The sequence below is a fragment of the Ursus americanus genome, chromosome 7 (assembly GCF_024610735.1).
Source record: "Ursus americanus isolate L20-20 chromosome 7, mUrsAme1.1.p, whole genome shotgun sequence".
Taxonomy (NCBI): Eukaryota; Metazoa; Chordata; class Mammalia; order Carnivora; family Ursidae; genus Ursus; species Ursus americanus.
This window is the reverse complement of record NC_142133.1, coordinates 35599374-35612275: the sequence shown is the minus strand read 5'-3', so window position 1 is coordinate 35612275 and position 12902 is coordinate 35599374. Positions and strand designations below refer to the sequence as shown.

Below are 12902 nucleotides of genomic sequence, written 5' to 3'. Positions count from 1 at the left end.
AATCTCTCCAGGGCAGAGATTGGCAGTGTAGGTGTGGCCACCTGTCAAGGGCTTACAGGTGCCATAGTTCTGGCAAAGCCTCCTCAGCCTGTGGCCCCAGGCTGGTCTCTGCCTCCCAGCACATTCTTGCTGCGCCACTCCACAGTGTCTACTGAAAGTTCATAATAATGAATTGGGGCTTGCATTTTTTTTTTTATATCTTTGTTACTTTATTTTCTAATAATTTATTTGATTGTATTTTTTAAAAATAAAGTACATGACAGATTGGGAACTTACAAAATTGGTCCTTCCCCTTAGAATATTTGAGAAGCACTGTTCTAACACCCCTTCTTTTCTTTTCTTTTCTTTTCTTTTCTTTTCTTTTCTTTTCTTTTCTTTTCTTTTCTTTTCTTTTCTTTTCTTTTCTTTTCTTTTCTTTTCTTTTCTTTTCGTAATCTATATGCCCGAGGTGGAGCTCAAACTCACAAACCCAAAATTAAGAGTCACATGCTCCACCAACTGAGCCAGCCAGGCGCCCCTCTAACCCCCCTGCTAATCCCATTGCTCCCCTGCTAGAAACCCTTAGTGATCCCCATAGGCTGTAGCAGAGGTTTCAAATGGTGGGTGGGGGCCAGTTTGTGGAACTTAATTGAATGTGTCACTACCAGCATTAAAAAAAAGAAAAGGCAAGTGAATTAGAAGATACCAGATGATCTTACATGTGGTAAATACATTTTTGTTTCAGTTACTTATATATTTCATGTATTATAATGCATACGTGTATTAGTGTATGATGAAAAATGGCTCTTTCTATGCTCACAGTAAACGCAAATGTTTGAATGCTGCTGTTCTGCAGATACAGACAGCACCAGCATGCCTGACAGTCCAAGACCGGAGGAGAGAGTGACTGCTGAGGAAGGAGCAGGCAGTGCTTCCTGGGAAAGGGTGAAGGTGAGCAGCGTTTGGAGGACGTCCAGGTTATGGATGAGCAGAGGGAACTATATGAGCGAAGTCAGAAAGACCATGACTTGCATGCCTAGATTGTGTCTCCAACTTTAAGAGGGCCTGGGTCATGCCACTGGGAGCTTGCAGGCAGCATAAGGGTTACAGTCCCTGTGATGGGAGCTTGGGGGGAGCCCCTAAGTCTGCCAGGGAAATTAAGGGAGACTTCCCAGAGGTGGCAGTGCCTCAGATGGGAAGGGTTGGGGTTCTCCAGAAGAACAGGCATGTGGGGAAGGCTTGCCTGGTCAGGGGAATGGCTTATGAAAAGGCACAAGCAAGCCCATCATGTCTGGGGAACCATGAGCCACTTGGTGCAGGTGGACCATGAATTAGGGAGGAGGCCTTCACGTACCCTGTTGTGGGTTGAGATTTTATTTTGGGATGAGCAGCCATGGAGGCATTTTGAGCAGAAGGTTGACATGAGCAGACTTACGTCTCAGGACGCGGGCAGCTGTGAGGAGGGGATTAATGGGGAGGAGATCTGCAGGACCAGTTCTGCAGTGGTTGGGCCTGAAGGAAGGCAGTGGGGGTGCAGGGCAGGGAGACTCAGGAGGAGGAGCCGGCGGACTGTGGCCACCCATCCATGACTGGATTGGGCCCTGAGAAGAGGGAGGAGGTGAGGGTGCCCCAGCTGTGGCTGACTCAGGAAACTGGCTGGGTGGTGGTACCTTCTGCCCAGAAAAAGAACACAGGGGGCCAAGAGGGTCTGGGGAGAAGGTATAATGAGTTCACTGTTGAAAGGGGCACCTGGCTGGCTCAGGTGGTAGAGCATGCGACTCTTGATCTCGGGGTCATGAGTTTGAGCCCCACGTTGGGTGCAGAGATTACTAAAAAATTTAAAAATAAAATAGAAAAAAGAAATGGAAGCAGTGAGTGTAGGTGGATGTGGCAGTGGGCAGCTGGAGCAGAGCAGAGAGGTTAGGCCCAGGGCACAGCCTGGGGAGAGTGCAGAGCGAAAGAGCGCTGTGGAGGGCGCTTTGGGGAGAAGGGAGCCCACAGGAGACTGAGGAGAGTGGTTTTGGAGGCACAAGATCCAGAAACTTGGGTCCCGGGAGCTAATGGGACAGAAAAGACTTAGGAGGAAAAGCAGTGATGCAAATGCTTCAGAAAATCAAATTCCTTGAGGGAGCCACAGGATGTGGCCATTGGGAGGCCACCGATGTGCTGGGCAAGGGTGCAGCGATGGGTCGGGGGGCAGGAGCCAGGGGCTTTGGGGATGAGTGGGTGACACGGTAAGGCAGGCAGGAAGCAAGGCTGCACCTTTGTGCAAATCAGAAAGGTGGGCTCCTTCCTCCAGGCAGATCAGCCCCTCATCCCAGGACGCTGGCCTGGCCAGAGAATGCAGGCTGGACTTCAGCCCTTCTAGGCAATGGGGAGGAGGGAGAGAAGGAGTCATTGACCAAGGTGGGTGCTGGACCATGGGAAGGATTTATTTTTTAAGACGTGAGAGACTGGTGCACGTTGACTTGGCTGAGAGAGGGGAACCCATTAAAAAAAAAAAATATATATATATATATATATATATATATATATATATATATGGCAGGGACACCTGCAACAAGCAGCTGGGTGGGCGGGTGGGCAGCCAGGCAGGAAGTTACACGCCTCTGGTGCGCCAGGGGCAAGGCTGGTGTTGCTGCCATGGCATGGGGCAGGGACTGAGGAGGAAGAGGGTTGTGTGCCGAGCCCAGAGCCTGGGGCCCAGCGTGCAGGTCAGTCCTGCTGGCAAGAGTTAGCTGAGAATCTCTGCAGCGGGGCCTGGGAGAGGACGCTGAGCAGAGACAGCAAGACACAGCTGAGACTGCCTGTCCCGGTTGACCAGTGGTTGCAGCGCCCAGGACTGGGTGACATCTAGACTGCCCGGGCTTTGGGTCTAGAACTGGGCAGACCAGGCTGGAGAGGGTCTTGGCACAGAGCTTTAGTTTACTTTTTTACTTTTTACTATGGAAAATCTTCAGACACACCCGAAAGTTGTGGGAAACTCAAATGAACCCTCTTATACCTATCATTAGCCTTCAGTGATTATTATGATTGTCAATGTTATTGTATGACCTCCCCCTCTAAGTACCTCTTTAAAAACTTTACAAAAATCATTTAATAGATTTTATTTTTTAGAGAAGTTTCAGATTCACAACAAAATTGAGAAAAATGTGTAGGGAAATTTCCCATATATTTCTGGTTGAAAACTTTATTTGGAAATAATTTTAAGCTTACAGAAATTGCAAGAACAAGTTTCTTTATTTTTAAATAATGTTTTCCTTATTAGAGAATATATTCTCGGAATGTATATAGAAGAAAATTAAGATCATTCATGATCCTACCGCCCCAAAATAAGTACTATCACTGTTTTGGTGTATTTCCTTCCAGTCTTTTTTCTGTGCTGTTATGTACATATTTTTAACTGGACTTTTTTGTCCAGAAAATAACCCAGCCCCCCAAAACCTTCCTGTCTGGTGTGTCCATATGAACTGGCTCAGTCCCAGGGCCCTCACCCCCAAAGCCTCCCACAGAGACTGCAGAGAGCAACCACAGTCGATCTAAGCCTATGGTTTGTGGGTGCTGTCATTCCTTGGTTTCAGTGCTCATGCAGCTTTCCCCTTAACATTCCTTTCATTTTTGTTTTTCTTGGGTAATATAGGTTGATTTCTGTGGGATGAGTCGCCCAGTGCTCCTTGGACCACTGTCTTGCCCACCTTCCAGGCTCATCTCTGGATTCAGGGCCTCTGTGTCTGAGCCTGTCTTCCCAGCTCACCTGAGCGCTCTGTGAGGGTAGGGCCCTGCTGATTCATCTCAACGTGAGGCACAGTTGGCCTTGAGAAGTATGTATGGAATTGAATCAACCCACTTCTTTGGCATTGCCCATTCCCATCCATGCTGCATACTCTTGCCTTACACTAACTTACAGCAGGCAGCATGGTGTCGCACACGATAGGTGCTCAGTAAATGTTTGTACTGCTACTACCAATCACTTGGGGCTTCCTATACATGTTAGGGCTCTGCTGGTTTTCCTTTTTCCCTTTCCTGCCTCCCCACACTTCCTCCAGATGGTAAAGACAAGACACCACTTTGACATGCCAGAGGGAGGGTGCCCCCACTTTGTCCCCCTGTCTTCTCTAAGTTAGGAGTGAATCTAAGCTGGCATTGGCTTCACAAGAAGCAGTTCCCTGCTCTGAGGCTATTTTATATGTTTGCATTGCTCACAATACCAGTTATCATTAGCAGCAATTAAAACTATTTCAGGATCAGTTCAAAGCTGCCTTTGAGGTATTTTAAGTTGGACCAAAGTCCTCCATGTGTCTAGCTCTACGCCAAGTTTCCTGGTGTCATTAGAAACCCACTTGTATTTGGAGAATACCAAATCTGTATATTTTGATTGCCTGAACATTTCATAAATTTCAGGGGTGTCACTCCCACCCTTAATTAAGTGAAGGGGACCATGGAGATGGGAGAGGTGGAGGGGGTCTGCCAGGCTCCTCTGGCCAGGTGGAAGCCCTGGGCCCAGAGGGAGGGTGGCAGAAATCAGAACAGAAAGAGATGAGGACTTGGTCTAGGGTGGGGGCATCAGGGCTTGGGAAGAAGGTGGGAACCTACTTGGAGGGCCAGCCTGTCGGGGGAGGGGGAGAAGGGAGGCCTTCAGAACACATTAAGTGATATTCATATTTGATTGAAAGATAAAGGTAGGGAAAGAACCACTTTTGGCCTATTGGATTTCTAGGGAGTTAGTCAGCAATGTGTTCTGACTCTTGGTTGGCTGTGGCCCTGACCCCAGGCCTGGAGGACTGGCAGTAGCTTTGAGGCCTGAGATCACTGTTCTGGAAACATCCCCTGGATCCTTTGGGACCCTCCAGGGCCACGATCAGCACCAAGCATCTTGCTGCCTGCTGACAGAGTGGGTTCAGCTCATGGGCTGCGCTGGGTGGTTTCCTGGTAGAAGGGTTCTGAACGGATGGTAAAGAAGGGTGGAGGGCAACCCAAATGGGCAAAAAGAGGTTGTGGAGCAGTGGAGAGCTGGGGAAGGGCCCCACGGGCAGAAGTGCCTGTTCAGTCAGGGCAGTGGCAGGGACCAAGAGGGGGACCAGTTAAGGAAAAGTTATCTTTGCTAAGTGCCTTTGGCCATGACTGATGTGAGGACTGGATACTTCCTGCTTGGGAACGGCGGTGCTGGTAGTCTGAGGCTTTGTGGTTTGGGAATAGGGAACTTGCTGGTGCTGTGGGTTTCTCCACATGCATTGCTTTGGTCAGAGCCCACCAGCCCCCCTTGGTCTCTGATCTGAATCCTTAATTAGATTTTTGAGCAGAATTCACCTCTTTGCCCTTCTTTTCAGCTTGAGGACCCGATGCCATGCCCCACTGAAGCAGAACGCCAGAACCAACTGTGGCCGCTGCTCCTAGGAGCCGTGCCATCAACGCTGCACACCCACCCACCCATACTGGCCCTGGAACCCGGGCCTCAGCACAGACGGTGGGGCCGGCAGTTAGGGCCTTGCTTGTGGTGGCAAGTGCCCAGAGAGGGTAAGAAGGGAGGGCATCATGTCCGTGGCCCACACAGTCGGAGGGGGAGGCAGAGGGCAGGATGACCCACTTTCAGAGCGGCGTGGCTGTGACTGGGATTGCTTCACGTGGTCAGTCTGCATATACATGTCAGTCTTAAACTCTTCAAAACGGGCTGTTAAACATCTGTATCCTGTTTTCATTAGCTTGTAAGCCATGGTGATGGGGACCTGCCTAGTTCTCTGAGCCAACAAGTGTGCCCAGAGGCTAATAAACAGCAGGTGCCTCCAATAAATCTGATTTTAATACTCAGTGTAAATGTGTGTGCAAATACATCTGTGAAATGAAAGGTGGGAGCTGAATTCTATGCAAGTTACACAATTTCATAGCCATTTTGAACTGAGAACCGTAGTGTGACTGTGTTTGTATGGCTGGCATAGGGTTTACATGCACAGGAGCTGTGTACAGTGTGCAGGGACGGTGTTTTCATGGACGCCTGTATGAGTGTGGTGTGAAGAGGCAGGTGTGTGCGTGTGCGGATGTGGGTGTGGGAGAGAAGTCCCCGTCAGATCAGGTGGAGACAAAGCCGGCTGTGTACTTTATAGGGCCTGGCTCAGAATGGAAGTGTGGGATCCCTTGTTCCAAACTGTTGGGACTCTCAGGACAGTCAGAGCAGCACGCCAAAGCCAGCTCAGCCTTCCTGAGTGCAGAGTCCCATGTGATGTCACACGCTAAGTGCCCATGGAGCCTGCCCGGGATGGAGAACGTGTACCTCCTGTCTCCCCTCAGTCTTCCTTTGCTGCCCTGGTAAGTCCTTGAATCCCTCTGCGCTCTCCCCATCCAGCTCCCGGGTGCCCTTGATTTGGGGAGTGGGGGTGCTAGCTAGAGGCAGCCTGGAGAGGAGCGGCAGCGGGTGGCCTGCGCGTCTCCTGATACTCCTGACATTTCAGTCTGGACCTCATCACGGCCACCATGAAGTGTGTGTCTCTCTGCTCTTTGCGCAGAACAATCTCCTGAGGACATCCAGGTCCCCTCCACAGCCCCCCACTGCCCACTGAGGGCTTCAATTCCTGGGGGCCCTGATGGGGACCAGGGAGCTGGGGGCAACAGTGGGCCAGCAGAGCTCACAGGCCCAGATTCTCAGTGAGGGGGAGTAGAGGGTGGGGACTCCCTGAGTCCTTCCTGTTTATTGTCCTCATTTGCCTCCTTTCCAGTCAAGTGTGCTGTGCCTGCTTCTGAGCACACTCAGGAGATGCTGATGGGTCATGAAGAGGGTGTTCCCGCCCCAATACCTATACTTGTCAATAATTAACCATGATTTCCTACGTTCTGGGAGGAGGCAGTGGCACCTGGTCTGCCCCAGCTGGTTTAGCCCATCATGGTAGATTAGCATAACAATTCCAAGGTCCCTGAGTGGTTCTGGGGTGTTCCAGGTATGGCTTCTCCCAAGGGTTAAGGGAACTTGAGAAGTTACTTCACCATGTTCCTGATCCTAGCCAGAGACCGCTCCCTAAACTCAAGCCCTTCCCGCTCTCCTAGTAACCGTGAGACGCCTGCGCGCTTCCGTCTGGGGATCCAGATGGGACTGTACGAGCAGAATGCCTGAAGAGCCTCTCTGAGGAGGGCCACCTGCCTCAAGCCAAAGGGCCCAGGAGGATAAAGGTTGTTTGGGCAAGTGTAAAGGGCAGGGTGGGCAAGAAAGGGGGATTTAGGCCCACGTGATTGGGCAGGAGTGGAGATTTCCATACATTTGTTAATCACCGGCCACGGGGCTTGGTCTGCCCCAGAGAGACGGAGTGACTGAGTTCCCCATGCAGGGGTGTGATGACCAGCTGGCTTTCCAGGAAAAAAGAATTTGCTAATGTCTGTGGTGTCAATACTCCCACCAGGTCCAATTCTAAGCTACCAGCTGGTTTAGGAACTGACTTACAGAACTCTTGAACATTTAACAACCAGCTCTCACTGCCCATTAGATCACCGTCCCCACCAGAGACCGTCAACCACACAAGCCCCCAGGACCCACCCTCGTGCCTCCCTGAGCCCAGACTCCCACTTCCCTGCCTGTATTTACAAAATGCCACTATCCATGCCCTGGACAATGCCTGAGCCTGGGCCTGATGCTCATATTCCTTGTGCCGCAGTCCTGGAGGAAGGCTGGCTGGTCGGCCTCGTGGGTCAACATGATGCCGCTGAGGTGACAGATGTGAAATGGCTTTGCCAAAGCAAACACCAAACCCAGCCAAGTGCGACTGTCCAAGTCCCAGGGACCATCTATCTCTAGTCCAGAGCAGTGGGGAGGTCGGCCTCAATGTCTCGCGCGATGGTTTGACAAGCCTCAGTTTAGAGCATCTAGCAGTCTGCCAGCTGACAAGCTGCCCTGCCTCTCACCTCCCTCAGTCACGCGCAGCCTCCTCACACACTCCCACTTCCAGGGGACCAGCTGTGCCCGGTGAGGAATACCAGGTATCCAGGAAGCCACTACTAGGTCCATTCCCTGGACCACAGAAGGATACAACGCCCATCCCAGGGGTTGGGAGTCTATCCACAAAGTTCACTGGCAGAAGGGGCTTCCTGGTCTTGTGGGTGGCCAGACCACTTCTCTGGGTGTAGGTTTTTCATGGTGCAATCTTCTTGGAGACCCACCTGCATTTGACACCTTCCCAGTGAGTCCATTTCCCCCTCCTCTGGGCTTCTGGAATGGCACAAGGGCCCCACCTTAGTCAGGCAGCTGTGATGAGAGATGTTGACCCAGCTGCCTCTCTGCTAGCTCACTGTGTCAGGTGGAAGGGGCTGAGACAGCAGCAGGGACTGAGGATCTTTCCGAATAGCCAGGGACCCTGGGAACGTCCAGAGGCAGGACTGGGGCCAGGGTCCTGTGGGAGTCAGCCAGGCACTGGGGGATGAGTGGTAGAGGGAACCGATGAGAAACAGGCTCTGGGCCAGGAAAAACAGACCAGAGCCGCAGGTGTGCCACTGTTCCTGCTACTCTCCTGTCTTAATCCCTCTTGTTTGGTGACAGCACTCAGCCAGGTCTGGAGGCCGGCACGGAACACCTGCTGACCCAAGAGTAAGTTTCTGTGGGGGCTGGAGACAGTCACATGTCTGTTTATGTGAACCTCACACTCTGGTTCATTGCAGGAGACAGAGCTCTGAATGAACCAGCACATTACACTGCAACACATGCTCAGCCGGGAGTGGGCACATGTGTGAGAAGAAAGTAGAAGGTTCCGTGGAGGGGGTGACATTTGAAGGAGGTCATAAAAGTGGGTCCCCCCAACAGCCCCAATCTCTCTGCACAGGCCCAGGTCAGGCTCCAACCTTGGGACTCACAGATCTGCCATCTAGGAATCCCTGGGGTGGCCTAAGGCAGTTTGCACTCCTCAGCAGGAGGTCACACAGCCAACTTCCTCCATCCAAAGCCTTCCAGATCCTCACCACTGGCTTTGCCAACATGGCGGACATTTCCTCTGCTCAGAACATAAGGGAGTGAGATACCCTGGCTGCTCTTTCCATGGATGCAGGGATGGGGGAGAAGGAGGGCTATAGAGCTTGGGGAAGGGGCTCTTGGAAGGTTCCTGGAAGGTGAGAGGGAACAGGAGGGGAGGAGACAACATCAGTGGCTCAGAGGTTGGGGCCCCTCCCGGAGCTGGAGCTGCAGCCGGAGCCCATCCGGGTCCTGGTGTACACTCCCAGAAGTTCAGGGTTGGCACCAACCCACTTCAGGGCCTTAATGAGGGTGCTCTGGCTGAGGCCTGCCCCCCATCCCCCAAAGTGCTGATTCTGAATTAGATGTGATCAATGAGGGGGAAATGACTGTAGCAATCAAGTGCATGGCAAATGCTTGTGTGTGTGTGTGTCCCCTCACTTAAAAAACAATTTCTGGGCATTATTGATTCTGGGACTATCCTCTATCTTCCCCTCTAGAGAATCTTATGGGATTCCATACTTGGTTTAGAATGTATGAGAAACTCCTACCCCAGGCCTTGCACAAAGTAGGAGCATAGTGAATGTATGCTCCTTTTCTTTAGCCACTCAGAGTGGCCACTTGAGGTTGAGGGCAAAGGGGCTTCCCCAGGCTAGAAGCTGATGGGCCTTTGGTCCTTGCCTCCCCCTTCCGTCTCCAGCTGATGACAGACACCGGGATGTCGTAACATACTCTGTGTCCTCATCTGTTATTCTCGGACACAGGCTGGGGAGGGTACCTGAGTGGGTCCCCTCTGACTGGGGCTGGACTTTCTTGCACCATGGGCTGGCCTGTACCAGTCCCAGGGATGGATGCAGAAGGGTGAGGCACTGATCCTGCTCGTTGGGCAGGATGCTGGCAGGAGGGCGGGCCGAGCAAGGGCGGGGCTTCCAGAACAAAGGAGAATGGGGAGCCCTGGGGGCCTAGGCTAGGCATCAAAAAGGCTCTGCAGAGTGAGCAGGCTATAGCAGCTGCCTGCCTCTGTGCCCAGCAGTCAGTCAGATAGTTCGTGCAGGACCCTTCTGCCTGCCCCAGACAGGCAGCAAACAACACTGCTCAGAGAGGCCTTGTTCTCCAGCGTGATTGCGCCGACACTGCTCCGCGGTTTGCTCTACTTGGCGTGGTTTGCTGCTACAGTTCCAGAGGAGGGCACAGGGATGGCGGGGAGTGGAGCCAGGAGCCGGGAGGGCCGTCGGGAGCGTGTCTTCATCCCGGAGCCCTTCGATGGAACCAGTACGGCCCCACACCTCTGGCTGCACCGCTTTGAGGTCATCAACGACCTCAACCACTGGGACCACGCCACCAAACTAAGGTTCCTGAAAGAGTCCCTCAGGGGAGATGCCCGGGAGGTCTACAGTGGACTCAGCCCCAAGGACCAGGAAGACTATGGTGCTGTGAAAGAGACCCTCCTGAAGGCCTTCGGGGGGCTGGGGGCCACCCGCAGCCACTTGCCCAAGGAGATCGTCTTTGCCAACAGCATGGGTAAGGGCTACTACCTCAAGGGGAAAATTGGCAAAGTGCCTGTGAGGTTCCTGGTAGACTCTGGGGCCCAGGTCTCTGTGGTCCACCCCAGCTTGTGGGAGGAGGTCACGGATGGTGACTTGGACACCCTGCGGCCCTTTGAGAATGTGGTCAAAGTGGCCAATGGGGCTGAAATGAAGATTCTGGGCATCTGGGATACAGTGGTGTCCCTGGGTAAGCTGAAGCTGAAGGCAGAGTTCCTAGTGGCTGATGCCAGTGCCGAAGAAGCCATCATCGGTACCGATGTGCTCCAGGACCACAACGCTGTCCTGGACTTCGAGCATCGCACGTGCACCCTGAAGGGGAAGAAGTTCCGCCTCCTGCCTGTTGGAGGGTCCCTGGAAGATGAGTTCGATCTGGAGCTCATAGAGGAGGACCCCTCTTTGGGGGAGGGGGGACAGGAGCTCTCCTACTGAGAAGCCCCCTTTTCTTTACCCCCCAAACATTGGTGAGAAGACGCACCACAGTGGAGGGGAAGGGCAAATATCCTCAGGGGTCACTGGGTTCTGCCGACACTCTGGAACCAACTCTTGCCTCCTCCTCTCCCTCCTCCTCCATCTGCAGGGGCCTTCATCTGTCCCTGGTGAGGGAGGCTTCCATCTGAAAAGGCACAGGTGAGGGAGAACAGGCTGGCTATCTCAGAGGGAGGAAGAGTCCTTGTGGTGGTCAGGCTGCTATTGGTGGCAAAGATTTAAGGCAGGACGGTTCCAAGAAGGCTAGAAATTACTGTCTTTCAGAGAGGACTGGGGTACCTCTTAAGATCCCCGAGATGTGGCTCAGTCACCTCTAGGTCCATGCAGTCGTTCTCAGTTGAACTGAGCCCTGGCTGCAGGGTCCTCACAAGCAAGACCCAGCTCTTGCAGGTGAGGGTCACAGCTGCTCTGGGAGTCTTCCCTGTTGGGTCTTCCCACCTACCAGTATGATGTAGTTTCCTTCTGTCATTTGCTTTGAAACTCATTGAGCCTTATGCCAATAATTCATTACTTCAAAAACCAATAAAAATTGACTCATGGAAAAACCACGTAATGTGTTGATTGGGGATGAATGGAATGGATGTGAGCGGCTGGATAAAATGGAGAAACCATCAAAGAGAAGGAAGATCCAAGTGCTCCATGAGTGATTAGCCTGGAGCTGTAAGAGAATATATACACAGCACTGTAGGTATGGCTTGGATTTCTAAGATAGCCTCAGTTTCAAGTATTTTTACTTATTTCTTCCATAATTCCTCTAATCATTTCAAACTATCATATTTTCGCATCCAAATTGCCTCTTCTACCCAAGAGCGACCCTAACATTATTTGTGAGGTACTGATTGGGAATTGGGAATTATGGTTATTGTAAACAAGTGGGAAAGTACCTGCCTGGCAAATAGTTCTTACAACCACCTGGGAGACAGAGGCAGACAGGGCAGGGCACAAGTATTGACCTGCATGGGGCAGCCCAAGGGAGTCTGGAGGGCAGAAGTGGAGGTGACCGTGGGGGCTCTGGTATCATGAGGACAGCTTCTTCCTGGAGGGGCATGGAGCCTGATGCTAGAGAGACGGGATGGAGTGGGGAGGACATTCTCAGATCTGAGAATGGGGTGTTCATCTTTTTTAGGGGTCTTCCCCATAGCTGCTTCTAAGTGCCTGCCTCTCTCTTTGGAACTCAGCAGGGCTGAGTATCTGGAAACAGCCAAAAAGGATCTGCAGGGAGACTGAGGGTACAAAGCCTCAAGAGCTTTTGATGGGAAGTGGGAGGGGACATCTTCCTTTCACGAGGTGGAATGAGCCTCTCCTGGAAGTTTCCACCTGAACATCCCCAAGGGAGAGACAACTAACTGGGCAGGAGCCAGAGGCACGGTGGAGTCTTCTTCTTCAGAAGCCTCTGGGGTCTTGAGCCTGGCCCTCCCGCAGCTGCTCGGAGCCAGGGGCCCTTGCTCCCCAGTCCGATGCCGGCTGTGATTCTCCTGGGAACGGAGGCCCAGGCGCAGCCCCTCTGCCTCATGATTACTGCAGCCCATTCCTGGGCAAACATCTTAACAGGAATCAGCCGCAGCAGGCTCGGCTCGAGGGGGCGGTGGGTGGTGCTGGATCGGTAGGAAGTCTTCTTCAGGGCAAGTGAGGCCTGGAGAGGCCCGGCCATGGAGGTGGGAGGAGCCGAGAAGAAGGTAGGAGAACGCTACAGAAGGAGATGGTCTCCTTGTGCCTCCCAGGTCCCTTTCTCAAGTTTGGTTTTTAGCTCCTAACAAATGTGGCTTCTCTCCTAGGCCAAACCCTCCCCTGAGGGGACAACCCAGGTGGCACCTCCCTGTGACCTATTTTCTCCAGGTCCTTCAGACCTGAGGCACATGCTGAGCTGAAGGAAGGAGGGTGGGGAGGCGGACAGGGGATGGGGAGTTGGGCGCCAGCCGGAATTTCAGGGCAACACCCAGGTTGTCCCCTCTCTGCCCTTGCCGCCGCACGGC

General features: G+C 52.6%; 1 protein-coding gene across 19 annotated transcripts in view; it reads left to right on the top strand.

Annotated features, from left to right (window-relative positions):
- The window catches only part of ASPRV1 (aspartic peptidase retroviral like 1), a 107404-nt gene extending 95913 nt beyond the window's left edge, over positions 1 to 11491 (top strand). For 15 of the 19 annotated variants that reach the window (XM_045788178.2, XM_087863487.1, XM_087863485.1 and 12 more), the window contains 5 exons: positions 836 to 930; positions 5307 to 5493; positions 6078 to 6279; positions 8492 to 8539; positions 10014 to 11491. In XM_045788178.2, the coding sequence (XP_045644134.2) occupies positions 836 to 930; positions 5307 to 5493; positions 6078 to 6279; positions 8492 to 8539; positions 10014 to 10872 (1391 nt within the window). In that variant the 3' untranslated portion in view covers positions 10873 to 11491. Of the gene's footprint in view, positions 1 to 801; positions 931 to 5306; positions 5494 to 6077; positions 8778 to 10013 lie in introns of those variants that run through there. The other 4 variants (XM_045788188.2, XM_045788189.2, XM_087863495.1 and 1 more) reach the window with 2 other exon arrangements.
- Positions 11492 to 12902: the final 1411 nt, after the last annotated feature.